General features: G+C 42.6%; 1 protein-coding gene across 2 annotated transcripts in view; it reads left to right on the forward strand.

Annotated features, from left to right (window-relative positions):
* The window catches only part of CRHR2 (corticotropin releasing hormone receptor 2), a 140882-nt gene that overhangs the window by 22568 nt on the left and 90614 nt on the right, over positions 1–27700 (forward strand). The window contains exons 1-2 of one of the 2 annotated variants that reach the window (XM_048316536.1): positions 18588–19070; positions 19212–19331. In XM_048316536.1, the coding sequence (XP_048172493.1) occupies positions 18953–19070; positions 19212–19331 (238 nt within the window). In that variant the 5' untranslated portion in view covers positions 18588–18952. Of the gene's footprint in view, positions 1–18587; positions 19071–19211; positions 19332–27700 lie in introns of those variants that run through there. The other variant, XM_048316473.1, reaches the window with a different exon arrangement.

Genomic DNA, 27700 nt, shown 5'->3' on the forward strand with positions numbered 1-27700 from the left:
TAAACAAGCCTATTTTTCTTACTTATTGAGTTTAGCGGCAGCCTAAGGCCCGCTCAGCTGTAGATGCCTACTTTGCAATATCCAGAGTTACAGGAAATTAATCATTCCCCTAAGAATCTGCTCTTTCTTTGAAAGTATCCCTGAGGTAATTCCACAGCAGGTGGGAGACTGTCACTCCCTGCCTTCTGTGCAAATAAAAGGGAAACAGTTAATATCAGAAGCGAGATGTATTTGCAATTTTGCCATTAATCTGTTCAAGGAGAGTGCTGGCGAGTTCAGCCCTGTGAGCGCGGGTGTGAAATCTTTAGATGAATCCCCAGTGTGCAGCCACACCTCAGTGGGCATCAGGTGTTTGAAATTGGTATCAGCTAAACACAAGACTCCTGACTGAGGTGGGTGGCTTCTTATCTGAGCAATTACTTGTGGGTCGTTAAATATACCTATACCTATATATGTATAAAAATATACACATACAAATATATATTGATAGCTGATTATTTTAGAAGTCAAGAGTGTCCTTATGCTGAAACTGTCCTTCCAGTAACCACTGGGTAAACATCCTAGTTCTAGGATTTAGGAGTATCATTGGTATTTTTTGCTGTCTTCTCTCCAGAAAAATATATCTGTTCTCTTGTTCTAGTTAATTTAAAACTTAGCACAGATCTCCATTTTCTTCATGGATAAATAAACTCAATTTACGCATTTATTTATGCAGGATGCTCATCAATATTTTTTCCCCTGTTATTCCTAGAGGTTTTAAAAGTCTTGAGTTTTAGAGGAGGGAAATGCTGTTTTAATGCCACAGTTGCCACCTAAAGTGCTTGTCACTTCTGCTTGGGTGAGTGCCCAGTTCACTCAGATGTGGCTGGTGTTCTCTCACATTATTTTGATGGATTACTCTTCTTCTTTTGCTGAATTTCTTAAGAAACCTTCTCACATCCAAACATAAAATTCTTATTAGCAGAAAAAATACAGTTTTTTAGGTTGCTATAAAATAGCTTGTTGTGCTACGAATCTTTGAGACAAGTGAGACAGAAATTCACCCAGCAGATGTACTTTTTACAAAAGTAATTATTTTTTACAAGATGACAATGAAAACTAATGTAGCTATGCATGTTAATAAATTTTTGGCTATTATTTCCCCAACCTGAAGGATAAGATTTTATGACCACTTTCAACAGGGAGACAGAGAGCTCAGGGGCAGCAGTGGACACGTGCACAATAAAAATTGTTATGTCTTCTATTTTTCTGTTACAATCATCAGGATTTTATCAACATCCACAAGACTGCAATAAACGTGTCTGTTTGATTGGGAAAACACACAGTAAAGGAAAAATCTGTGCAGCATTACATGGTATCTGTTACCTTGTTTTTCTGCAGTCCCATAGTCCACAGACAGAACAAGCAAAGAATACTCGATTTTTGATCTGCATTGCAGATTTCAGAGCACTTTGTAACTCTTTATCTCATTCCAGGAGGCCTGACTGTAGTGGGTTATTTTAAGTCAACAATTTTGCAGTTACTTCTTGCTTCCAGTGTTACAACAAACAGAAATACTTTGTTCTGGTTAACTTTCCATAGTTTAAGATTTTGAAAACACATAGCCAAAGCAGAATCAGTGGAAGCTGAGGGGTGTATATTTTTATTTCTGTTCTATGTGTGGTGAAAGATAAAAATGAAATGATTTGCCAGGAATTCAAAGCCAATCACCAGAGGACTATCAGAACTTGAGGCGCTCCCGCTCTGCAGGCTGCCTGCAGTACTCGGTTGGGACTGAACCCAGAGCAATTAAAAGCAAGCAGCTGACATTTTTGCATTGCAAAAGTTTTAAATACTCCGTTGTAGCCTGTCAAGCCCACACCCAACCTGAGAGCTTTCTAATTGATTGGTGCAACTGTTCTTGCTTTTAGCTGCATCTCTTAAGTGTTGATATCTTCATTAGATCTTCCTCAGAAATGCTGAAGGCCCTAAAGGTGAAGCTCATAGTTATAACTCCACGCTAAAAGAATGGATTCCATTTGAATTTTTGGTGGCTGGTGTGAAATTCCAGGGAATAGAAGTAATGGTTCTGGACAAGGGAGTGCTGAGGTGTTCACAGAGAATAATTCAGTGACTATTGGAAGCTCAGGTAAGGGCAATGGAGATAATTTGCCCAACATCCCAGCATTAGCTGGAGCTGGATTTGAAATTCCTGTCTCTCTCCCATGCTCTAATAACCACTCTCTTCCTCTATGAAATGTGTCACATATTTTGATGTGGAGAAAATAGGATATAAAATGTTACAACACTGACAGTGCCTGCCTTGTTTTGTGCTGTAGAAACACCTTTATGCCCTACAAAAGATGGTATTTAAAGGTTTTTATGGAGCAAGGGTGAGGTGATCAGCGTTATAAAAATATCTGTCCTCTTTGTCTGTGCCATGGATACAGCTGGTTTTTGATACGGAAATGTTAATGGTGGATGCTCTGGATTGCCCTGGCTGCGGGTGTGGTTAGTGGGTAAATATATTTGCTTACTTAATTAATGGTCAAGGTGGGCAAGGCTGTCACGGGAGAGAATAAGGATGTAGGCAAGGCTAAAGCCTTATATGAGCATGTCCAGCCTTTGATCTGAGCAGTAGCTGGAAAGTCTCAAACACGTGATTAAACCTGACGAGGAAAACTGAAACCCGGTCCAAGTGAGTTAAAGAAAGTTGTTGAGTCACTTGGGTCCTGGCAGACCCCACTGAACTGTTGCAGAATATTCTGGCACAGAGCCTAGGAGGGAGTCAGCTGTGGGCTTTACCTCAAAGAGAATTTGCCCAAACACCTCAGCACACACAATTGCAGGGTTTAATGTGTGACAGAAGTGCTGCTAACCTTGTTACCATGACAGCCTTTGGTCTCTCCAACACTTCTCTTCCCGGAATCTCTCAGGGTGTCCGTGAATAAGCAGCAGAAGTGCTTCATTCCGAAGCTCCTTTTTTATTCCTCCTCGTGTTAGTGCAGTTTGAGTCAGTGTTTTTCTTCACCTTCTATACCCTATTCCTGAGACAGTAAAGATTCAGTGCTCATTTGGAATTTTCACTGGATAGGGAGGGGCTGAGCAGTTGGGGGACAGATGAGTGTGTGTCTTTCTCCTCCAGGCTTTTCCTCTACTCTCTCCACTTTTCTCCTGCTCCTTCCCAAACTCCTGAGATAAGAGACATCCATCTCTCACTCCATCCTCCTCTTTGGACCCTCAGGTCCTCCTATACATCTTGTTCAGATTTCTAGACGTTCCCACCAGTCCTTATTCATTTTACAGAGCCTGCTGGGCTGTTAGAAAGATGGGGGTGGTGGAGATGAGGAGGAGCAGGATCTAGAGCTGGACATTGCTCTGAAGATCAGGGAATGGATGGGCATCTGGGACTTTTTAAGGTTTTCTTCTCCTGCTGTCATTTCTGCACAAGCTCAGTGGTTTAAGACTTAATGGAGAAGCAGCTGCCGTGGGATATTCCAACAAAAGTTTTCTTTCAGTTGTCCTAATGCACTGAGGGATTCCCAAGCACTAAATACAAGTACAGCCAGAGCGTTTGCTGCTCCTTTCTTTAGGAATTTCCAGCACAAATTCTTAGGGCAATGATAATATAAAATTACCCATAGACAAAAAAAAAAATTAAAAAAATTCTACTTAAAATCTTAATACTTCTGGCTGCTAGTAGTTGTCTATGTGAGAGTAAACCAATTTTTACCTTTAGGAAACTCCAAATCATACAGATTTAGGAATGTGTTTCATTTTCAACAATTACTGCTAGAGATTAAAAAAAAAAATCTTGATTTCCATAAGTTTAAATGTTTTCCTTTAACAAGGTAAAAATTTTTACATGCCTGGAAAATCCATCTATGCAAAAAAAATCATACTAAATACATAAATGAAAAAATGGCCTTAAAATAATTTTTTTTACATTGTTTCTAATCAGAAAATTATTAGAAAATGATTAGAAAGTTAAAGGCTTGTCTGAGTAAATTCAGGCATTTCCACACTTTAAAATAATGAGGATAAAGCTCACTCTCCACTGTGGATGCCAAAAATTAGGAGAGAATAATTCTACCCCTCTTTTTATTGTCCTCTTCTCTGCTTACGTCCATTTTAGAGCAATTAAGGTATTATCAACATTTCGTAGCCCTCGGCTTGCATTTTTGTGTGTTGTTCTCATAAACTGAATATTAAGTATCCAGGGAAAATGCTGCTCTGAACAACAGGGGTTCAATTAGGGAAAGCAGCAAATGCATTTCTAAGAATGATCCTAAAATTATGGGAATCATTTGAGTGGAAAAGGCCTTTACAATCATCAAATCCAGCCATAAATCCAGTACTGCCAAGCCCAGCACTCAACCACGTCCCCAAGTGCCACATCTACAGAATGACTCCACCTCTTCCCTGGGAAGCCTGTCCCAATGCTTGCAACCCTTTGGATGAGGAATTTTTTCCTAATATCCAATCTAAACCTCCCCTGGTGCAGCCTGAGGCCGTTTCCTCTTGTCCTATCACTAGCTACTTGGCATGCAGTACTTATTTTCCATTGCTGTGGGCTTCTGCTTCCACAATTTGTGTGCCACTGAAGACCATTTTTGGTGATTCATAATGAAGGAATCTACTTCAACGCTGAAAAGACCAGTTTTTGTGTCATCAGCACGCTTTGGTGTAGATGATGTAGTTCAGAAACATAAAGGAAGGGGCTGTTCAGACTTTTGGCTCCTGAGAACTGGAATGGTTGTTAAAGTGCAGAATTCTTTGAAAACATTTCAAAAACCATTTTGTCAGGAGTGAGAGGGACAATTTGAGTCAGGTGCTAAAGCCACGGAGGGCTGGTTGTGTTGCTGCAGCTGGGAGAGGAGGACACCTCATGTCCAAAGGCAAGGGAACAGCCTGTAGACAATGGAGCAAGGATGAAAATGATGCAGAGTCTGTTTCTGGCCTGTTCATGCTTCAATTTAAATATTTTGTCTACCTGCAGAGGGCCAGGTGACCCAAATGTCTGCCTGTCTCTTAAGCAGCCACTGGTCTTTACTGATTTACAGTCAGTATACAGAAACAGGCATCTCCAGAGGGATGGCTCCTGTTAGGAGCAAATCACAGGATAAAATAAATTCATTCATGAAGGCATTTGTATTCCTTGCTGGAAGGTTACCAGCTCTTCTTGGAAATCTTAATTTTCTATACCTGGTTCTCCGCAAATCCATGTAAACTCTGCACTCATAGACTCCCAGCTGCTTTCTATTTTAATAGAAATAGTTTTTCCTTTGTTTTTACTATTTCAGTCCATTAATGAAAGCTTTTAGGAGACCAATGAGTTCTCATTTCCTGGGGCACTTCTAATCTCAGAGATGGAAACTCCAAATCTGTCTCATGGTTATAAATCATACTTTTATTGTTAGGATTCATTTTCTCATTAGGATAGGATCTAGAAGCTAAACCAGATCAGCAAATCTCTTGGGATAAACACTGCAGATCTCAACATTATCAGAATGGAGGAGAATTTATCCTTTAAACAGTAACAGTTTATAGTTGCTCATTTGCCTCCTTCCTTCCCTTTGTATTTATTCTGGAAAGGATGTGCTTTAATGAGATTTTTCTTCTCTTAACTGCTGCTCTTTAAACTACATCAGTCCCAAACTGATGGGCTGGATTAACAGTACACGTGTAAATGCTGAAAAAGTAAAATCTCTTTGCTATGCAAATGGAAGATACTCAGCAGAAAATCCCCAAACTCAGCACTTTGCAGTAGCTGGGTATTTCTTGAGTGCTTTGTAGGAACCTGGCGATGTTTAGTTCTTAGTCCTGAGCAGTTCAACTCCCACTGGGTCCAAAAAATGGGGCAGAATGGGTTGTTCCAGTGGTTGGTTGTTACAGCCTCCCACATGCTTGAACACAGACCATGGATTTGTGAAGTCAGCAGGTGCAGTTATAAGACACAGCTGGTTATTTCTAATTATTTCTTCATTTCCTCTTAGTTGGTCCTGTTGGTTGGTAAAAACAAATTGTAGAGTCCTAGAATGGTCTGGGTTGGAAGGGATGTTAAAGACAATTTAGTTCTCCCCCTGCCATGGACAGGGATAACTTCCACTATCCCAGGCTGCTCCAAGCCCTGTCCAACCTGGCCTTGGGCACTACCAGGGATCCAGGGGCAGCCACAGCTTCTCTGGACAACCTGTGCCAGGACCACACCACCCTCACAAGGAAGAATTTCTTCCTAATATCCAATCTAAATCTTCTCTCTGCCAGTTTGAAGCCATTCCCCTGTTTCCTGTCACTCCAGGCCCTTGTAAATCATCTCCCTCCATCTTTCTTGTCAGCTGCTTCAGTTACTGCAAGGCCACCGTTGGGTCACCCTGAAGCTTCTCTTTTCCAGGCTGAACAATCCCAGTTCCCTCAGCCTTTCCTCCCAGCAGAGCTGCTCCATCCCTCTGATCATCCTGGTGCCTCCTCTGGCCTCTCTCCAGCAGCTCCATGTCCTTCCTGTGCTGGGGACCCCAGAGCTAGATACAGGACACCATGGGTAGGAACAGGATTCCTGCACAGACACCATAAAGATCATCACGGAAAATTGTACAAATAAAAGGAAAGCCAAAGCAAAGCCTTAGTGGAAGCGTTCAGCTCTGCACAAACTGAGGCTGTTTTTGCAGGAAAGACCTTCCAGGCCTGATTTCAGTTTTATTTTCCCTACAGATGGAATTCCTGTCCCTCAGTTCAGACATTTATAGCACAGACGTGTCCCAGGGAGCAGGTCAGCCCAGGTTGTCTTTATTGTTAATGGCAAGAGAGAGACACTTTTAGAAGACAATTTATCTGATCCAATTTAAGTGTCTTCTTTATGGTGACAGAAATCATCTCAGAGAGTCCACTGACTTCACTGAGTGGATCCCCCTTGACTTTTAAGGGAACCTAGAGAGTTCTCTGCCCCTGACAGCTCCTCTGCAGACCATAAATGATCCCAGCCACATCAGCTGCAACTCAGAGGAGTGCTGGCAGGAGCAATGGCCATCTATCAATTTTTTATGGACTGTTTGGTTTATATTTTCTGCAGGTTTTGCCTCCAGCAAAGACTTTTAGGGAACATAATCCATAAAAACCAGTGTAATTCTTCTGAAGAGGGGCAGTGTTTTCTTCTAAAAACCATAAATTTCTTCTTATTCTCAGAAGTTTCTTACAAGGACATGATCATTTTTCATCTGAAGAGGGTAAATTGGGCTGCTCTTCCATCTCCATAAAATAATCAATTATTTCAAATGAAACCATGGCTTCCATGGTGTGGGGGAACACTCAGTTATTGAGTTCTGTGGAGAGTGGAATTTTAATGTTAAACTCACAGGACTGTGTTGGAGGAATAACCTTTGCTCATAATCATAGAGTGGGTTGAAGGAACCATAAAGTTCATTTAGTTCCAATGCCATAATAATAATAATAATAATAATGTATATAAATAAATCAAATATATAAATAAACCAAAATATATAAAATAAGAAATAGAGATGGAAAAGGAATTCAGCTTAAAAAAGTTAAATAGACATAATGTAGACAACCACAGTTAAGTCAGACACCTCAGGCTCCACTTGTAGGAAATTGCAAATGTTGGATCAGGTCTCCAACAGGTCCAACCTGCCCTTGAACACTTACCAACATCTAAAAGTTAGGGATCCCAAGTATTTATTTCATTTGGGAAGCTGCAGATTTCAAAAAAATCTAGGAAACTGATGTAAATTCCTGCTCAAAATTTTACACCTTTGTTCTTCTGTCTACATTTTCTGTCACCTGGCAAACTAAAAATCCAGTACAATTCAGACTAAATAATTAAGGTGTAATTTAAATGACCCCTAGGATGTTTCAGCCCAACTCTAGCTAATTTTATATTCAAAGACAGAAGCGGAGTCACAGAGGCCAAGAAAATCCATTTGTCCATTATCACTGGTATTTTTTCTATCTGTGTTAGACTATCTCAAAGGATTTGGGATAAAATGACCACAGCCAGGGCTCTTCATTCAAAGCTACTTCTAATTCATGGAAAATAAAGTATTTTCTGCCATGCCTGATGGGCTGGCTGGCTTATATCTCACTTGGAATTAAAGATACTCAGAGTAACTCAGAGAAGCCATACCAGGATAATGGCAAAGTCCACATCCCTCCCTAGCTGGTAGTGACAAAATGGATTTTGATTCAGGATGTACCAGAGAGTTTGGTGAGCTGTGAGTGACAGAGGTGAAGGGAAAAACTGAGTGAAACAGGGCTCTCCAGCTGGCTTTGCTTCATCAGAGGGGAAAGTTCATCCCAAATAGTTATTCTGGGGTAATCAAAGCTACTTGTCTTTTATTTGGGTACTCGATGTGGCCTTAAGAAAATACAGAAAAAATCGTTCTGTTTCCACAAAACAATTTAGGTTTAACTAACTGAGCCCTTTTAATCAAAAAGAAGCAGGGGAAAAGGAAACAGTGAGAGGTTTTCATTTGGCAGTAGTCTGCAGGTACTCACAGCAGTGTGGACAAAACATCCCTCTTCCCACACAGGAATGGAAAACCTTAAACAATCTCCTCTTTCCACAGGAGCAGCACTAATATGGAAAGGATAAAGATGATTGATCCATCAAGAGCAAATTGAACCAGCCCAGGAAATTGGTATTGAGGTGGGATATAAGTTAGAAATGAGCTGGCAGAGGGCTGAAATCACACTTAGTTGAAAAAGGAATTGAGTTGTGCAGTGATTTCAGAGTGAAACGGTGCGGCGTGGGGAGGAATGGGGGATGAAGGCAAACACTGCTGGCCATCTTAAACCCATAATCTCTTGTGCAGTTGATAAACTGGTGTGGAAAAGGAAATTTTCTCTTCAGGGAAATTCATCTCTTACTGTAGCAACACTTTTTGCTGCCACAGACAGGGCAGTAAAATGCGTTTTTTTCCACATGTGGATCTCCGGATGAACCAGTGAGCTCCTCCTGTTTTGACAGCTGCTGTTCTTGCATGCAGGTAACCAGGAGCAAGTTTTCTTTTTCAGTGTTTCTGTACTCCGTCAGACGTTTCCTTTGGAGTAATAAAGAATTAGGAGAGCCCTCCAGTGGCCGAGGGGAAGGGCTGAGCTCTGGCAGAGAGCCAGACCAGCCCAGAAACCAGGGTCAGAAATATCGGCCGCATATTCCAGAGGTAGGAACTTCCAGCTCTGTTAAGGATGACTTGTACCCTGCTTACATTAGACCTTTGATCCAGAGGAATTCCACAGCACTTGAAAAACTCTGTGAGTGAAATAATATGTGTGTATTCCTTCATTATTTCCATCTGAGAAAAAAAGGCTAGTTGCGTGAAGGGGATAAACTTGAGAGATAAAATAATAGCTTTTATATCTAATAGCTTTACAGGAATTGAAAATGAAAACAACTTGGTCCTCACAAAATTAATTTTTAGTATTCAGAATGCAATAGCTGCCAAAAAAAATCTCTTCAAAAGAAAAATAATAATTATTATTTCTTCATTTTGTAGCCCGTGAAGGTAAAGCTGTGATGACCAGGTGCTTGTTGTGCAAAATATTGTTGTAAATGATGATTCTGATGATCTTATTAACTGGGAAAGGGAAGAAATGCTGAAAAATAACCTTTTCTCCCAGTCATTAATCATGGATTTTGACATCTGCTTATGATAACTGGCAGTTAGCAATGTCATGGATGGGCACTCTGAGGAGTGGTAAGAGATTTTGGAAGGTTAACGAGGAGATTTGAGTCCAGAAGAGAAGCAGTGCTTGCTTAGCACTAAGATGTTGTTATCTTCCCTTTTCATTGAGTGTGAGAACGTGTGAGTGACAAAATGTTTAATCAGAATGTTACATGTTTTCCCCAGACTCATTCTTTAATATTCATTGGGGTGAGACGTGCAGTTTTCCAAATAAAAAACACATTAACACATCATGGGGAAAGAAACCCAGCTGTGCTGTCAAGCCGATTGGGAGTGCCACACTTCCCAGGATTAATTTGTTGCTGCACCTGTTATTAAAATATCTATCCTATTATCATCTACTTGATGATATTTACCTGTGTTTTACATCTACGCTGAAATCTGTTTCAATGTTGGTGCTTATTTCAATTTTCAGCTGTTTTGCTTTGAATTCTTGTGGATTGATCCATGGGTTTTGTGAAAATCCACTGTAACCAATGCTGTTGCAAGCAGTTATAGATTGAGATCTGAGTATCCAAAGTCTTGATAAGAACAGAGAAAACTTGGGTTTTGAGGCTTTAAATTGTTTGCCAAGGTTTATACTTATTGTGAAAGTTCTTTCCATAAAACGGACACAGACAATTTACAACTGGCTCAAAAGGGATGATTTAGAATAACAAGGTTCTGTAAGCTTTATACAGGGTCAGTAAAATTCAAAGGAAAGCACAGTGTTTGAACAAATATGTGTGCATTTCAAAGCAGCATTAAAGTACTAGTTCTCAATTTCTTCCTGACATGTAAGTAAAACTCCAATACCCATCTCAGATACGTGATGTGTTGGCAGGTGAGAGCACTTTGCAAAGTACAGATGTATCTTGTGGTGAATAACATCCTACTAAGTATAATATCTAAGAGTTGTAAATTTGAAGGAGGTATTTGTCTCCAAATTAAATGAATCATCATTCTCTGAAAGTGGCCGTTTTCCTGGAGACTGTTTGAGAACCTGGTTTAGTCTAGACACCCAAATTTTAGGTGGCTGGAATTAGGTGAGATGAACCCTTCTGCCTCTGTGGACCTCTCAAATACCCTAAACTGTGCAAGACCTGAAGTACCTTGAGCTGCAGAATCAGAAATACTGGCCCTGGTGGTAAAAACATCAAAGGGTAGTGAGCCAAGCTAGGGAGGAGATCTAGAGAGAGGTAGAGGGATTTTTTTATCCCAGGAGGTATCCAAAATTATGTGAGGTCACTGATTCCAGACACAGGCATGAATTATTGCAACAGAATTATTGCTGACATCCACTCTGTTCTTCTGGGGCTGCAAATGTGTACGGTAGTGGTTTGAAAATCACAGATCAGGCATTCATTACATTCTTTTTCCTCAGTTATCATGGCCATAATAATATTATGATAATCCATTTTCATGCCTAATCATTCCAGCTGGTGTCTGGTGTGACTGGATCCTCCCCACTGTCTGTTGAAAATGATGTGTTTGAGAACCACTGTCTCAATTCTCAAAGTCAGTATTCTGCTCAGGACTCCTTCCATTTAATTTCCAGGGCTTTTCTTTGGTGTTTGCTGAGTGTCCCGGAGTCCTTACAATAATCAGGTGGCTGGCAGAGAGATGCAAATCTATTATACAGTGTTTGTGTTGCATTGATTTCCTCTGGTAAATAATTACATTAAATCTAAGACATGGAATCTCTAAACATAATGCTGCTAGCATTGTGATAGTCCTGTCCTAAAAGGACATTTTTCTTCTCATATTTTTTCCTGATGTGTTTAATTTCAAGTATTTTTGTTTGCTCTCCCATGAAATGATAGGCCCAAAGTCATGGGATTACAGTTACCAAACGCTCCAGGGAGATGAGGTGGGCCAGTGGGGAAGAGCTCAGCAAACAATTTGATCTTTGTTCTGGGCATCTGGAATGGGATTAATCTGATTAATGCAGACATTTACATCAATCCAAGTTGGTTTTCATCTTACAGACAGCAAAGGTCTACTCAGGGTATTGGTTAGAGCTGGGGACAAAATCAATCTCATCAGGTGAATCACATTACAAAAGTTTTTGGTTTTTTTCTGATGGCTGCAAACCTCATTTAATCGGCATCTCTGGAAACATTTGCTCTGGAGACACCATAAGAGATGTGATGTGTCCAAAATTTGTTTCCTCTCTGAAGATGTTATAAACATAACAGTTCAACCAAGGGAAAGAAAATAGTCACGAAAACTTCAGTCGCTCTACAAGGCTACTGCTTGTGCTACTCTTTGTTTTAGCTGCTTTCCCATATTTATGAAGGATTTAAATTAGGTAATCCAAGGAATGAAAATCTACTACATAGAGTAAAGCCTAAGTAATAATACGAAAGACTCCCTGTGGCATGCTTCTGGTAGGATTCTTCCCTTTTATGAGAGGCCCAGTTTTTGCCCAGTCTAATATCCACAGGTGTCCCAGAACATTTGAGGTGCCTCAAGACAAAATGTTTGCCCTGTGGCTGCTGCTTCAGAAGGGATGGATCTTCCCAAGATCCTGAGTTTCTCTGCCAGCCTCACGTGGCTATTAAGAAATGCTGGAGTATCTCAGATCTTGCAGGTCACACACTTTTGGGCTGTTGAATCAAAGTCTAGATCCTTCCATCCTCATGGAAAGCAGAGAGTCAGAGCAATCTTGAGAGCTGGCAACTCTACAGTGTTTCAATCTGTTACAAGTCCTCGATTTTTCACTTGATTTGGGCCCAAAGGAGTGCAGAAGCCATGAGCCCAGGGTCCCAAAGCCAGACTGATGGTGCTCCCCCAAAAAAACCTGAGCAAATATGAGTTGGATGGTTTAAAACTGGGAGTCAAGACACTGTAGCTACCATGTGTGCTGGGCCATGAAGGCAGGACCCAGATCCCAAAGGATTAATTCTCTTACTGCTTCTGTCAAAGTTCCTTATGAAGCTGCACTGATTTAATCATGGCAGTCTGGAGCAGGCTGGTTTTGTTGGTGGCAGCTGATCTGGGTCACTGTCAGAGCTGGGATACTGGGCAGCATGATCATGTGTTGTTTCTTTCTGTTTTCTGAGCTACCTGATGTTTCAAAATCAGTCGCCGTGCAGTGCCTGTGAGTTTCCAGAGGAAATGAGGGATTGACTTCTGAACCTTTTGGGGCCTTTTATTTCTGTACATCCTCCCAGCTTACGATGCATGGGATGACTACTCAGATCCTCCCAGCATGCACTGAAATGCAGCACAACAAAGCAGAGTGGGAGGCAGGGAGAGCAACAGTTTGGCATATCCTGAATTAAACCACAAGGAATTTTGTGGCTGATGTGCTGTGAGGAGGAGAACAGGACAAGGCCCCTGAATCTTCACCTCTTATTTGGCAGTGGTCCCATTGTCCATAACAGAAAGAGTGGGACTAAAGACACACATCATCATGGTCACCATCTGTTCAGATGGGACTTAATCCCCCTTTATTTTTTCTATTTTTTGTGCTTATGCTCTAAACAGAGCACCAGGCCATTGCCAGGCGTAGATAAATATATCAAATGGGTTCCTTTGTGTTCTTGTGTGGCTGTGAAGCGCTGACTCTGAATTTGACCGTGTATAAAATCAGGAGTTATTCCGGAGTGCTGCTGTGCTCTTACACAGTAGATGATGTTCTGCACATCCATCTGAGACCGCTCACTTCAAGAAAAATAACTTTGGCAGTTTATTAGTATGTCAAGATTGGTTCTTTTGTGTGTTTTGTGTTCTTGTAATCTCTCTGCAGTGTCTCATCATTTGTCTCATGTAACATGATTCACTCATGCAGGTTTTATAGCTGAAGTGAATGACAAGTGTATTAATGTGCCAAAACAAATATATTGATGTTATATTGAAATATATTGATTTGACAGCATAAATAATAAATGACTAGCCATTTATTATTTATGCTGTTGGATCTTTTTACACTCCCAGTAAATATTTTCTGGTATTGATGTAGCTGCAAAGACTCATCACCACAGACCTGCATTTATTAATTTTATCTTTGCTCAGTAGAGTCATACTTCATTTCTAGCAATAAGGGATGTCTCCTGTTTCTAACAAATGAGTCAATCAGCTGAAACAAAGATCTCTGTTTATCTGCATCTGATCTTCCTCTCCACATACAGCAGTTTTCAACTCTGCATGTTCAGTGTAGGTCTCAAGTACATGCATAAAGGACCAGATTTTGGTTAAAAGTGTAGTCCTCAGTTTGAGAAAGGGTTTTCTCTAGCAATCTACTCCTGGAGCAGAATGAAATTCATTGTGAGGAGCCACAGTGTGGTGTGGCAGAGAAATCAGCCATATATGACATTCCCATGGCAGTTCCAGAGCTGTCTGTGGAGATCTTTAAGCTGTCCTCAATCTCTTGCTGCTTGAATTACCTTGCTCTCTGTGGTCAGAACGTGCTCCCATTCTGAAAATTGCATTTACATACCTGGAATGGGAAGGGAAGATAACTGTTCTACCAGATAATGGTCATGTTGTCACTGCATTTGAAAAGTGCTGTCAGAGCAGTTTTGCAGTGCAGGTTGAGAAGGAGGACCTTGAGCTTTGTGGTCCAGAAGCCACTTTGGTAAAGTTGTACCTTCCTCAAAGTCTTGCATTCCTTACCAGGCTGAAGAGTCCCAGTAATCTGAAAGTCAGATGCTGGAAGGGCATTTCAATAATACTGGGGGATTACTGGGGGACACTTTTCAGAGAGAAAAAGGAGATGAGAAAAAATTTACTGTGCTATTTGAAACCCTCCTCATATTTAGAAGTAATAGATCCATGACTGAGCTAACAGACCAGTTTATACATTAGGTGATGAGTCTGGATGTGGATATATATGTGTGTATATATATATATATATATATACACACCTGGGTTAGGAGGAAGAGACCTAAAGAGCCAACACTGGCACCATGACTCTGTGTGACACTTCCACACTGATGAGGTAAAATTCCTGGAAGCCAATGGCACTGGTGTTCAGAGGACTTTGGTGTCACCAGGTTGTTTGATGGATGATGTGCATTTCCTACCCTGAGCCTTGTGTTACAAAGCAGAACAGAGGGGTGACTGCTGTGCCTGGAGAGCAGGAGCTCTTCACATTGTCAGACAGAGAACATGAGTGATAAAACTGTCTCTGTGGTGGGAAGGGAGGCTGAATACAGTAGCTTTTCTTCCTCTGAAGAAGGGAAATGAGGAGAGAACTGGTCTTTTTTATTTCCTTTTTGCTTTTTTTTTTCCTCCCCTCAATATTCATCCTGGGTCTTGAAATACACAGTGGTCTCTTGATTTTGTGTAGATTGAATATCTGAGAAGTGAGAGGGTTCTGGAGCTCCTTCCACCATTCTCAAACACACACAGTGGCTGTTTGAGTTTGCATAGGGCTTTGGTGTTGCTGCATAAGCAGAGCTCATCCTTGTTACTCACTGCTAGTGGGGCAAACTAAAAGCTGTGCTCTGGCTAATTCCATCAGCTGTGGCTTGGAGTGGGTTGTAGATTAAGAAAGCAGCTGTGTAACAGTGGTGTGAGGGCTGCCATACAGAGGTTTCCATTGCCATTTATGAGCAGAGCTCGTTCCTTTCCCAGAAGAACTGTAGGTGACCTTTTAACATGTCCTCTTGAAAGGGTCTTACTGAGCTGTGTGAGTGCAGACAGCTTTATTTGTCTGTCTTGTTCACTTCCAGAACCTTGCACGTGCGCCCAAACCAACCAGTGAAGCAGCACAAGCCTGCTTTGAAGCTGGCAAAGTTTTTCTGCCTGCCAAGCACCAAATGCCAGCTTTCTTGGGATGCTGAGGAATTCCTAAGGCAGATCTCTGCTGCCTGCTGCCTGGCAAGGTCTGATTTGTCTCATGTGCACCATGGCATCGGCAGAGAAGCAGCAGTGTCAGCAGCTTCAGGATTTCTGTCAATCTTTCATTGAATTGAATTTGCTTCTTGCATAAAGAACAACCTTTCCACATGAAGTGAGTTCAACTAACACAGTCAGGGTTTGACTAGATCCAGTCAGAGGGAAACTTTGATGAAGTGGTTAATTGTACCCAGGGATAGCTGCAAAAGTAGTTCTTCATCAAGAGGTTACAGTAGAACTGGGATTATTAAAAAATGGTGCTGATTTGTGGACTGGGGAACAATAAATTACTTTCCTCATTCAGACTTACTCCTAAGCAATTCCTTCATCCCCTCTATATTTATTTTTAAGTGGGTTTTTTTGATTGTTAAATATATGGAACACAACAGGATTATCTGTACAATGCGTACTGCTTCTGGTTTTCTAAAGTTTGAACTGAAAACATGGAAATCAGTTTAGACTGAAGATTTTCTAGCTCTTCTCACTTAAATGGAGAAATCATTCTCCTAATCCTGAAAAAATATTTAGTTTAATTCAGGGCTATTGTTTCAGGTGTTAACCACTATAAAGAACAGAATTGAAATGATATCCAGCTTAGTGTTCAACTCTGTAATATTTGAACCATCTTTGAAAAATCTTCAAGTGTTTATGCTGGAAGACACAGGCCAGCATTTAGGAACGTGAAACATTTACCAAATTTAAAAGTAGTTACTTTTTTTTGAAACTGTCATTCTTTTTTGTAATTTATGAAGTGATGCATTCCTCAAAAAATTCAGGAAACTCCAGTGCCCAAAGCCTCCAACCAGGATTTTGATTCCAGTGTGCTGAACAAACAATGTGAAAAAATAGACAGGGCAGACAGTAGGTGAGAAATGAAGACTTTTGGCTGGGCTGTGTGATTTTTCTCCTGCAGAGAGGCAGCAGAAGCAGAAAAAAAAAAAAATTTACAACATCCTGGACCAGTGTCCTGCTGACTGCTCAGTCCTGCCTGTGTGGGAGTGGCCACTGGGCTCGGTGGTGCCACTGGGTACCTTCAGATGCTGTCCTGTGAGGTCTCAAAGCCACCACTGAGAGGCTCTGCTTGAGGAGCAAAAAGGAGTTTTATGAGCTCAACTGCACTGTCAGGAAGGAGAAAAGAAAGTTTAGAGCACCCTTTATCCCTCGCTCTTGAAAGTTCAAGAAGAAGGGTTTTCTCCTCAAAGCCCTGTTCAAAGCCAACCAGCCAGGTTACATGACTGATCTCTCCTGCTTTTTGGGGTTAGAGGTGTGTGGCACAAAGATCTGGTGGTGTTGGAGAGGGTTAATTTGTTGCCATTGAGATTTCTCAAGAAGGGCTGCAGTTTTGGGAACATTCACTTGGGAAAGAGATCAAGGCTCCAGAGAGAGAAGCAAAGAGATGGATTCACTTGCCTCAGAATATCACTGTGTCTAGAGAGTTAGTGCACTTGTTATTCTTGTGGGTTTTTACATATTCCAAATAAAAATACTTATCCCAAAACCGCAGTGGCACTCCTCCCCTCTCTGCCATTGCAATCTGAAAATGTTTAAAAATCTCCAGATTCCCAGATGGCAGAATAACATCCTGGCTAGTTCTCTCCTCTGTGCATGTTGTTAATTTATTTGTTGTTCTAACCCAGTTATTTTTTCTTTTTCCTCTCTTTGGATGCCACAATTCTTTCAGTCCTTCAAAAGTAAAGAATAAAGCCCTTCAATCTTAAATATGAATAAAGGGAAAGTCCAGGCCTTTGCAGGGTGGGAGACAGATGTTATAGGAAGTCCTTTACCACTGCTTTGAGCTCAGTGTAAGCACCATGTCCAATCTAAAACTCTGAACAGACTGTAAAAATTTCATTTTGGGATCCATTCCTGTCTGTCAGAGCTTCTTTGCTGTCCTTGCCTTCTGTTTCTGCATTCCTCTCTGCCACTTCCATATCTACTGATCTTGGTGTACTCCCTTACAAGTCAGTTTTCTGTTTGCTTCCCAAAATCCTTCTGAATCTGTGATCATTAATGATCCTCCTTAGCAACACTATTTTTTAGGGATTTCCTCATAGCGTGATGTAGCAAGTCAGAAAGGCTGGTGAGGTCTGAGCTGCTCTCCAGCATGTCCCAGAGTGTGGAACTTCACCCAGTTCCCACTCTACTGAGCTTTGATTTTATTATGGCCAGCCTTCTGGGCAGCTCCTTCCCGACTTCTCCTCCTTGCCCTTCACCAGACCCTTCTCATCGTGTCCCATATTGACCTCAGTTTGTCAAGCCCTTTGCTCTTCCCTCTCTCCCCACACCAGGGTTTCCTTGTTCAGAGGTTCCTCCTCTTGCTCGTGGTCAGTCTGGGTGCTCCTCCCTTCTGAAAACCTTGCTCTCTCCTACCTCTGGAAAATGAGAGGGGCATTTCTTTTCTTCCTTGTCCCCATAATGGTCCATCCTTTGCTTCACAGCTCTCAGTGCCTTGTCCTGCTCTACTGTCCACCCCATCCCATCCGTGTGAGTGGCTGAAGGATGTGTTCCCTCTGTGCCTTCTCCCCAGCTGTGTTCCCAGCCCTTCCCTACTCTCCCCACTCTGCCTCTTCTGTGGGTCATTATTCCAGATTTCTTTATCCCAGACCAGGCTGGACAGGGCTTGTAGCAACCTGGTCTGTTGGAAAATGTCCCTGCCCAAGGTAGTGGGGTAGGAACTGGATGGTCTTTAAGATCCCTTTCAACCCAAACCTTCTGTGATTCTGTGATTACTCCAGATTCCCTTATTCCAATGCCTCTCTTCTCTCAGATCATCTCCTTCATCCCTGCTTTTATTATTTCTCTTCTTTCTCAAGGCCTGCACAGCATCCAGCACTGCAGCTCCTGGACTGGGTCCCTCCTTCCCCCTCCCTGCCCAAGCATCCCTGCTCATCCTCAGTTCCACGCAGCAAAGGCAGGAATTACTTTGCTGCACAAAAAAACCCGAGGAGTTCTATTCCTTTGATGGCTTTTCCTGTTCTCCCTGGCTTTAATTTGCAGCGAGTATTTTTGCAAAAGTGCTCATCCCTGGAGCTAACAATAAAACTGCCTCTGTGTGTCAGAAAGAGGGAGGGAGAGGGAGAAGAAGAGGGAGGAGATGCAGCAGCATAGCGGTCTGGCAAAGTGAGGCGGCATCTGCGAGCCCAGGGACACCGAGGAGACGTGAGCCCCTCACTCCGGGCTCAGCCCGATCCCATTGGCTCCCGAGCCGCTGGATTTAAAGGGAAGAAGAGCTCGGAGGGCTGAACTGCACAGGCAGACGCAGACTCTCAGCCAAGTTGTCAGCACGCTGCGAGCAGGAGAGGCTCGCACACACGAGACTGCAGGGTGCCCGCAGCTTGATGCTCGCTTGGCTCCAGAAAGGGAAAAAGAAGAGGGGACAAAAAAAACCCAAACCAAAACAACCAGAAAGGGGTGAAGGAGCCTGATCCAGTCCAGCAGTTCCAGGGGGAATAATGGATGTGACCATCTCTCAGTTCATCTTAGAAGAATTTGATGTGAACTGCAGCCTCCTGGATCGTTTACACGAGACTTTTTTAGAGAGTTCCTCTATCCCTTTCCTGGGCTTTGACGGTAGGAAATGTTACCTGGTGCAGGGCTCGGGGAAAGCTTCAGAAGTGCTGAGATCTAGTTTGTTTTGTGATGCAAAGTGGGTGGCTTTTGTGCTTTCTCAAGTGCTGCTTCTTCCCTTTCTGTGTCGTTTTTTAACCCCAGGTCCGTACTGCAATGCCACCACGGATCAGATCGGGACCTGCTGGCCCAGAACCTCTGCGGGGGAACTCGTGGAGAGACCCTGCCCGGAGTTCTTCAATGGGATCAAATACAACACCACGAGTAAGTACAAACTCCTTGCCTTCTCCTGCAGATCTCGTGTTCAGAAGGCGCCTGGGGACACCCAAAATATATTTCCATTAAGGAAAAAAAAAGTAATAATAAAAGAAAAAAAAATTGCTTGCTTGGGAATCAACATTTCCTCCACATTCCAGCCTGTATATTCAAACTTCTTGCCTGGAATGATGCAGATTTCTCAAAAGCGCAGACTTGTGGACACTGTTTCCTCTTTGCTGAAGTACATTTAGGGAGATCTGGGCAGAAAATATCCTCTGCAGTCTGAGGAGGGTATGTTGCGCTTTGTGTTTGTGCTACGTACAGCTCAGTGCGTTTGTAGCAGTGCTTCAGACACCTGGATAATTAAAGATCCTTTGGCTCATGAAATACTCAGTCCTAGCACCTAAAAAGTGTATTTTGCTAGGACAGTCCCTTTTCCAGGCTGGCTGTGTGAGCAGGGGTTCAAACCGTGCTGGGAGTTGTATCTCACAAACAGAAAGAAGGCTGAGGTCTGGAATCTGTTTCAGCAACTTCATCAGGGACTGGCTGCTGAGGCTGGAGCTGCATCAGCTCTGCAAGGGAGACAGGAGAGGAAATTAGGAGGCAAATAATATTCAAAGCAAGGGAGCACGGGGGCTCCTTAGAAATCTCTTCGGTGCTTTATTCTTCAAGGTAAACAATCACGATGACTCACTACAAATTTATTATTCAGGCTGTGGGACCCAGGCACTCATTTCCTTTTGCTTATCTGTCAATACTCTTTGGACCTTTCATGAAGAGTTTTTAAACATATTCGTTCCAAATATGTGCACCCACTTGTTTGTCACTCATTTTTTCTGTGTGGTTTTGACTGTAGGGATATTTCATTCCATGTTTCACTCTGAGCTGTTGCTTGGGTGTTGGTGGTCTAATTTGCAGGTAGCGTTAATCTTGTGGGGCCAGAATTCTCCCGAAGTCCCGTAAAAGAAGCACCCTGACATTTTAGGTCTTATTTTTCAACTTGTAGAAAGTGAATTCATTCTTTCCCTAGCTCTGGGTGTCATGGTCAGATAACTGGCCAAAAGTTTGGTGCATTTGCTTTGTGAAACAAAGTCCTCTGCCAGGCTTGTTCTTAGGGACCAGCTTCTGTCACCCCAGACTTTGAGCAGAGTAAAAGGTTGCCTCAGAGAACTGCAAAATCATCCCCAAGCCCTCTAAGCTCAGACCTGGGCTCTTTGCAATAAAATAGGTGGGAACCTGGAATGGGCTGGGCAATGCTGGCTTTGATTAGAGCAGGTAGTTCACTATTTCGACAAGTCTCAGTTGAGACCAGAGGAAAATTTCTGAGAATTAAGGGCAGCTCAGACAAGACCAAATGTAAGAATGGATCCTAAAAGAATTTTGCCTTTCTTTTTTTCTTTCTTTTTCTTTCTTTTTAGTGGGGAATGTCAATATTTTACCACCTGATTTTTGTTTCTCCAAAAGACAGGAGGAAAGGAAGCAAAAAAAAAAAATGCATTATGACTGACTCCTGTCACAAACATAGTGGAGAGAAATTAAATGTTTTTCCTGTGTATGGAAGTAAAAAAAAAAATGCTGAATACTCCAGTTTGGTTTTTATAAACTCTGTTGATGCTTTCCGAGTTCATCAATGACTTGATTTAAAGTTCTTCCCTGCTCCTCTCCTTCTCACTGGTGGCTGATGCTTGTATTGCAGTGCTAATAAGAGTTCTTAAATTCTCTGCTCTTAAAACAATGGCATGTTAATTAAAGACTGATGGAAATATGTTATTGAAATGCTGAAGCATTATTTTCTGAGGCAATGGATATTTTTCTCCTTTCAGCATAAAATGTGAGTAGCTACCTCTAGTTGATCTTAGACAGTTCCATGTGTGTAGTTCCTCCAAGCTGTAGTGCAGAAACCAGAGGCAAGAATTGTATCAAAATCTGATCAACTTTTGCAATCAGTAGCCTCTTGGGAAATAGCAGTTAATGATTAAAGCTGGGGAAAGCAGTAGGAGAGCAGGTTAAGGTTTGAATACACAGGTGCAATCTCTTTTGGCATTGAAAAATATAATTACTGCATGCAGAACACATACAGAATTTGGGAAAACCAAACAATGACACATTCTGACCACTTGCATGATTTCCCTGAGTTGATTTGTGGGCTGCCTCGTTTGTGAAGAGGCTCATTGTGGTGAAAACCTGGGCTGTGTTCCCTGTGCAGATGATAAAATAAGCACAGACAACTGATTAAAGAATGGGAAATGGATCTTGCAAATCTCAGAGGTGAATAATACAGCTCAAAATGAAGGTCTGATAGGAGAAGGCTTGAATCAACATAAGGTTTCAGCCTAGGACATGAAGTTTTGTTCTCTTTTGTTTTGCATTTTGATGAGGGAGAGAGAGAAATGATGGCTTGTTATATTATACTGGTTTTGGGGGGTTTTTTTGAGAGCAAAATCAGACCAATTTAGAAAAAGCACCTTGCACTGCCTTTCTTCTACTGAGAGCTTATCCAGCTCTAGGTTGTAACTCAGCTATTTATTGTACTGTCAGGTATCCCATGTTCGTGAGCTGCCACCTTGTAGCAACTACAGCTTCTCTTTGCATTGATTTGGTATATCTGAGAGTGTATTTTGTGTATCTGTGAGTATATTTATCATTTGAAAGCGTGTAAAAGTTTTGGATCCGTTTCAGTGATTTCTTTTTTGGTTTTAGAAATCAGGCGCTCAAAGATTCCAATTTCCCACCAATTTCCTAAAAGCAGCTCGTCAGCTGGAGGGAATGAACTCAGTTGCATTCCCTGTCAAGGAAAGCTTTTGCATTGTAGACATTGGCATATCCAGACTGGGAAGTGCCCAAACTGTGTGAAAAGCTTATGAAAAACTCAGAGAAGCACAAGACACTGATCCATGGCCAACTTTTGGTACTCGTGGGGCTATTTCTGCCCCTCCGTGTAGTCTCTGTGCATGTAGGGATGGAATTCAAGACAAAATCAGACACACAGGTTCCTCCACACATCAGCTCATCAAAGGCTTTGGATGCACCTCCCCTGCTTTGTGTCCATCTTGTCACCTCTCATGCTTTGATGTTCACTCTAGCTCGGATGGGGAATGCTGTCAAACCCTGCCAATGCCAGCAAATCTAATGAAAAAGCATTTGAGGCAAAAAAAAACCCCTTAAGAATAAGAACTTGTGCTTAAAAAACTCCCCTTCTGTTTGCCATGCTAGAATAAACTGTTTGCATAAAATATTCCCATCCTAACTGCAAGAAATTCCCGTGGTGATTCTGTGCCTGGGTCTGTGTTTCTCTGTGTCTCCTGGGAGCTGCTGAGTGACTCAGATAAGTTTCAGCTGCATCCGTAAAACAAAGTCTGTCAGTCTGTGAGGATTTTTCATCTTGGACATTTTGTTATCTTGGTGATATATTGGGTTTTTTTCCTCCCTCTTTATTTGGGAAATAAAATTATGTTGACAAATCATGCTCTGGTTACCCTGCAGTATCATTTGTGAATATGGGCAAAATGCTCTTTGACCAAGGATCTGAAAATTGTACCATCCACTTAAAATGTTTCAATTTTATACCAAAGCTTACGTATTATCCTCAAAGGGGAAAGAAAATTAAAAGAAACAGGAAAAAAATAATCTGTGTTGGTGCAGTGTGTGACTGTGCACTTGTCTCTGCTCAGGTTCTATATTTAGCGAAAAATAACAATAGCATTGCTGCCCTCTAGATGTGTTTATGCTTTGACAGTGTGAAGCTTGTAGTCTTGTTTTAGGGAACATATTAATTCACTTATTAGGATATCCTAAAGCTTGATTAATTCAGCAAATGACCTGTAATGAGTCTGGTTTTGCTGCTTGCTAAAAAGCAGTCGTGCAAGCACGTACTTAGAGCGTGTTACAGGCTAAAGTATGGCTACATTAACACTTCCCCTACAGATTTCCCTGTGCAAGGGGGAAATCCAGGGTTAAATGTTCATCTGATGGACAAAAGGTGTTGACTTTTGTAACCTCAACTGACTGGAGTTTGCCTCAAACACCTGGTGTGGCAGGGGGTGTCCTGTGGTGACACCCGTCCGTCATGGGCTGCTCGCTTTGCTCTGGGCTGCAGGCAGGAGCTGGAGGTATTGGAAGGTCTTGCAGATCAAAACACACAAATCTAGGTGTTTCCAAGTAATATCAACAGCTAACTTAAGTATTTAAGCTCCAATACAAGTCAGTGGAGCTCTGATTGACAGAAGGAGTGAAGCCTAGGGAGTTTCGGAGCTCAGCCTAAATGTACAGCTCAGCTCAGCAGCTCCTGCAGAAGTGATAGTGCTGTTTGATATGCCCAGGGGTATTTTATTCCTGTTTCAGAGGGCCCAGCCTTGTTGTAGGTTTGTGTTTTATCTCCTGGGCCACACAGGTGTTGCAGATGCTCAGTGACAAATGATCCAATGCCCGTGTTCAGGCAGCCGAATTCATCCCTGGGCATGCGTTGTGCTGAACTGATCCCACACCTGGGGACTGAGATCAAACTGCTTTTGTGATCAACAGGAACAAAAGGTCTCTGTAGCTCCAACTCCCTGCCTGCAAATCCCCCCTCTCTCTCTCAGTGAAGGGAAGCTCTTTGACTGAAATAGCCGCTTCACAGGAATGTTTTGGATATCACAAAAAGCATCCTACTCACCTTCTCCAGGGACTGTGCTGCTGAAAACGGGCACAGAATCGCTGCTAACCTTGCCCTGATGGGGCCTTGGTTCATTCTTGTTCTGAGGGGTGTGCACCACCTTTTCCTTGGCCCTACAACAAGCTGCCTGGTGGGAATGCTTTGGAGAGGGTTGGTGGCTTAGCAACAGGGCTGTTGTTCCCGTGGGTGGGCACGGGAGAAGGAGCCCCTGGCACACGGGGCACACCTGTACCTGTTAGCAGGCTTGCTCCACACTGAGAGAAAAATTCCTGCAGCTCATGGTTGCCTCATCTTGAACACAGAGAAATAATCTTTTGTGCGCTGAGGGAAGGGTGAAGAAGTGAATTAATTGCTCTTCTGGTTTGCTTTTCCCCTCTTTTGAAAGGGTTTAAAGGGATGATTCGATTGTTAAAAGAGCTAATTTTCACAGGTTAAAACCCCATTCTTTTATGGACATCTAACCTTTGCTGCTTTTCCTTCTGATTAATTGTTGTTCAAAGTTCTTCTGGAGATGTGACTCCAGCCTGCATATAAAACATGAGCCTTGCTAGGAAATCATTGGTGTCAGAGTCTTGTTCGTATTTTGTGGGCAAACCCTGTCCTGATAATTACAGAAATGTGCACTTTTATAAGTGGCTGGCCCAGAGGCTCAGTTAACATTTTCACTTGTGTTTTATCTCATGTATTTTAGTGTCTTGACCACTTCTGTTGATCACATTCACGTGACTTGTTCCCCAGAGGATTTTCCAGCTTGATTTCTAAAGGCCGCATTTTTGAAAGCAAAGTCCTGCTGTAAAAGACAGAGAACCCTTAAATTCTGGTGGCCTTTCATCATTACTGGAGAGAAAAAAAATGCCCATCACGGGCATGCATGTGTGTTTCCAGACTCAGAAAAATTACTATGAAACCCTAAAACTACTCTCACCTCATCTGTCTTCTGTAACCTTGTTGGATGTCCAGAAGGCTTTTATCCCACTGTTGAATGACAGGGGATTTGGGATAAAAATTAATGTTTTGTAGTCAATTTTAGTTATGGAGCCACTAGAAAAAGACTTTTTTTTTGTTATAAAATGTCTGCAGCCTTGCAGTAGCCATGTATTAGCCATCCTGGGGGGTAAAACACACTATTTTCAGCTAGGAAGTAAAGAGTACGTGAAAGTTAAAGGAAGGGGACTGATGAGAAATGAAACAAACACGACAGTGGAAAAAAAGAAGTCCTGAACTGGAATTCTGGGGGAGGAAATAAAACATTATTTTTAAGCTTGTAAAGGTTCTCTCTGAGGAGATCAAATCTGCAGCTGATTAGGTCAGCTTGTCTCCAACAGCTCTGTATCCAGATTAAGATTTCAACCATTTTTGTGCATTTTCTCTTGCTGGTTTTGCAAGAGAAACACAAATACACAAATACACACATCTTCCACAGATACAGTGGGAGGCTCTGGATTTCAGTCGTGCACAGATGGGAGAGGCTTCACTTGGTTCCCCTCAAGTTTTTCTTCTTTTTTTTTCTTTCCTTTGTGAAGTATAATTTGTGGTACGAGATGGCTCTGATTTTGCAGTTTGGAAGAAAAATATTGGAATGTTGGAGTGTTGGAAAAAACTATTTACAAGGAGGAATGAAAAGAATCCATTTTTCTTGCTCCCACTACTGTCATCGTGTAAAACATGTGATTTCTTCATTAAGCACAGAACACAAGTTAATTGCTGTAGTAAAATGAGGAGATTGTTAATGTTCCTTCAGTCAACATTCAAGGACCTTTTCTCCAGCCAATTAAACACTGATTAGTACTTTTGTTCTTTGCTGATAAGTTAATGAGGTGGCTTTGCTGTGGTCCTGTTGTTCCTGATTTGGGTTCTCTTCAGTTTAGGCTTGACTTTCGAGGCAAGCTTCACCCCCACTTTACCAGAACTGGAAATGCAGCTGCCATTCTGCACCAAACCTTCCTGATTCTCCACCAAAGTCAGTCAGACCTGAGCAATGGCACATCTTGGAGAGGGCTTTTAACCTTGGGCTTTCGGGAGGGTCAGCAAACAATGGGTTGCCCACATTATTTTGGAGGCTTCTTTGTGAGTCTTTCTTTCCCTGAGGCAGCTGCCCCATCCGCTTCTCTGGAACTTGCTGTTGTCTAAGCTGGCAGTGACTGCCAGCTGGCAAACAGATGGACTGAGGTCCGTTTCTTTCCACAAGTTTGGAATTAGATGATACTTGCAAAATTGTGTGCTTCTGAAGCCGGGGAGGAAGAGGGAATGGCTCAGGAGTAGATGAGGAAGGGAAAGAATTAAATATCTTATAAATCCTCATCTCACCATATCAGAATGAGAGGAGAAATCCCACCCAGCTGCATCCAGTGTGGGAACTCTCTCGTGGATGGGGATTTCTCATTTTACTGTGCCTTATGACCCCTTTTCCATCCAGACAAGCTGTGAGAGGCTGAGGTGAGGCCGTGAAGGTGGAATGGGGCTGTTCTCGCCGGTCGTGGAACACCTGAGATCCTCTGTGACTCGGTGGGTTCTAGACTCTGTTTGTGGTCACAGCACCTCGGGGACAGTGCCACCGAGGGAATGGCCACCCGCCATTCCGCCTGCCAGCCACAGGGTGTCACTTAGAGTGCAGGTAAAGCGAGTGTCCCCGCGGCTGCTCCGAGTCACCTGCGGGGGATGGATGGATGGATGGATGGATGGATGGATGGATGGATGGATGGATGGATGGATGGATGGATGGATGGAGGGTGACCCTGGGCTTGCTCTGGGACGGAGCTGTTCCCATCCTGCTGCATGGCAAAAGAGCCTCACTGAGGAGAAGCAGGGACAAGGACACGTCGGGGAGGGATGTTCTGGGAGGGATCCTGTGTCCCCTCTTGTGTGGAGTGTTAGTGGAGAGCAGGTCACTGCCTGAGGGTGGGTGGTGCCTGCTTTCACCAGGGCTGCTCCGAGAGGCCGAGGGAAGGGCAGTGCTGAGCTTTGTTCCCAGGCAGGTGAGGGTTGTGGTGAGGATGTGGAGCCATTCAGGAGTGAAACAAATCTATCAAAGGAGCTTCACCCGCCAACAAGAACCTGCCCTTGGGTGAGGCAGGGATTGCTCCTGGCTGGACACACCGTGTTCATCACTGCACTGCTTGCCTTTGCATCCATCTGATCTCTCCTGCCTGGGTGCTGTCCCCTGGCAGGAGCTGTTGGATTTTCCCTCGGCTGCCTGACAGATGCTCCAGGTGCTCCCACTTGACAGGAATAACTCACAGGTGTGTTAACAGTGGGGCAATATCACCTCAGCTGTGACCTGCCTGTTGCTCCTGTTCTGCAGAACAATTAAATCAGTTAAATTAGTCACATTTAGGTTCTTTAAGTTTCCCTCTGTGCTCTGCCATGACATGAAAGTATCTTTGCTGTTCATATAAAGGTGAATCTGTGCAACTTCTGTGGCTTGGAGGAACAGAACTTCAAGCTGCATCCTCATCCAAATAAAATTCTCCAGCTCTTACAGTCATTCAAGGCTTTGCCCAAGGTTTGCTGTCCTGGGAAAGGGAATCTCCTGTTCAGTTTTGGACCCCAACATCCAGACTTGACACCCAGATTAGAACAGCCATTCTTAGCTGCCTGAGAAGTGGATGAGAAATAAGGTTTCCCATGGAAATTGGAGGGGAATGGATTTTTAGTAGATATTTTCTTTTTTTTTTCAGTGTGGTTTTCATTCCCCTCAGATGTTATTCTTGGAGTTCGTAAT

The sequence above is a fragment of the Corvus hawaiiensis genome, chromosome 1 (genome assembly GCF_020740725.1).
Source record: "Corvus hawaiiensis isolate bCorHaw1 chromosome 1, bCorHaw1.pri.cur, whole genome shotgun sequence".
Taxonomy (NCBI): Eukaryota; Metazoa; Chordata; class Aves; order Passeriformes; family Corvidae; genus Corvus; species Corvus hawaiiensis.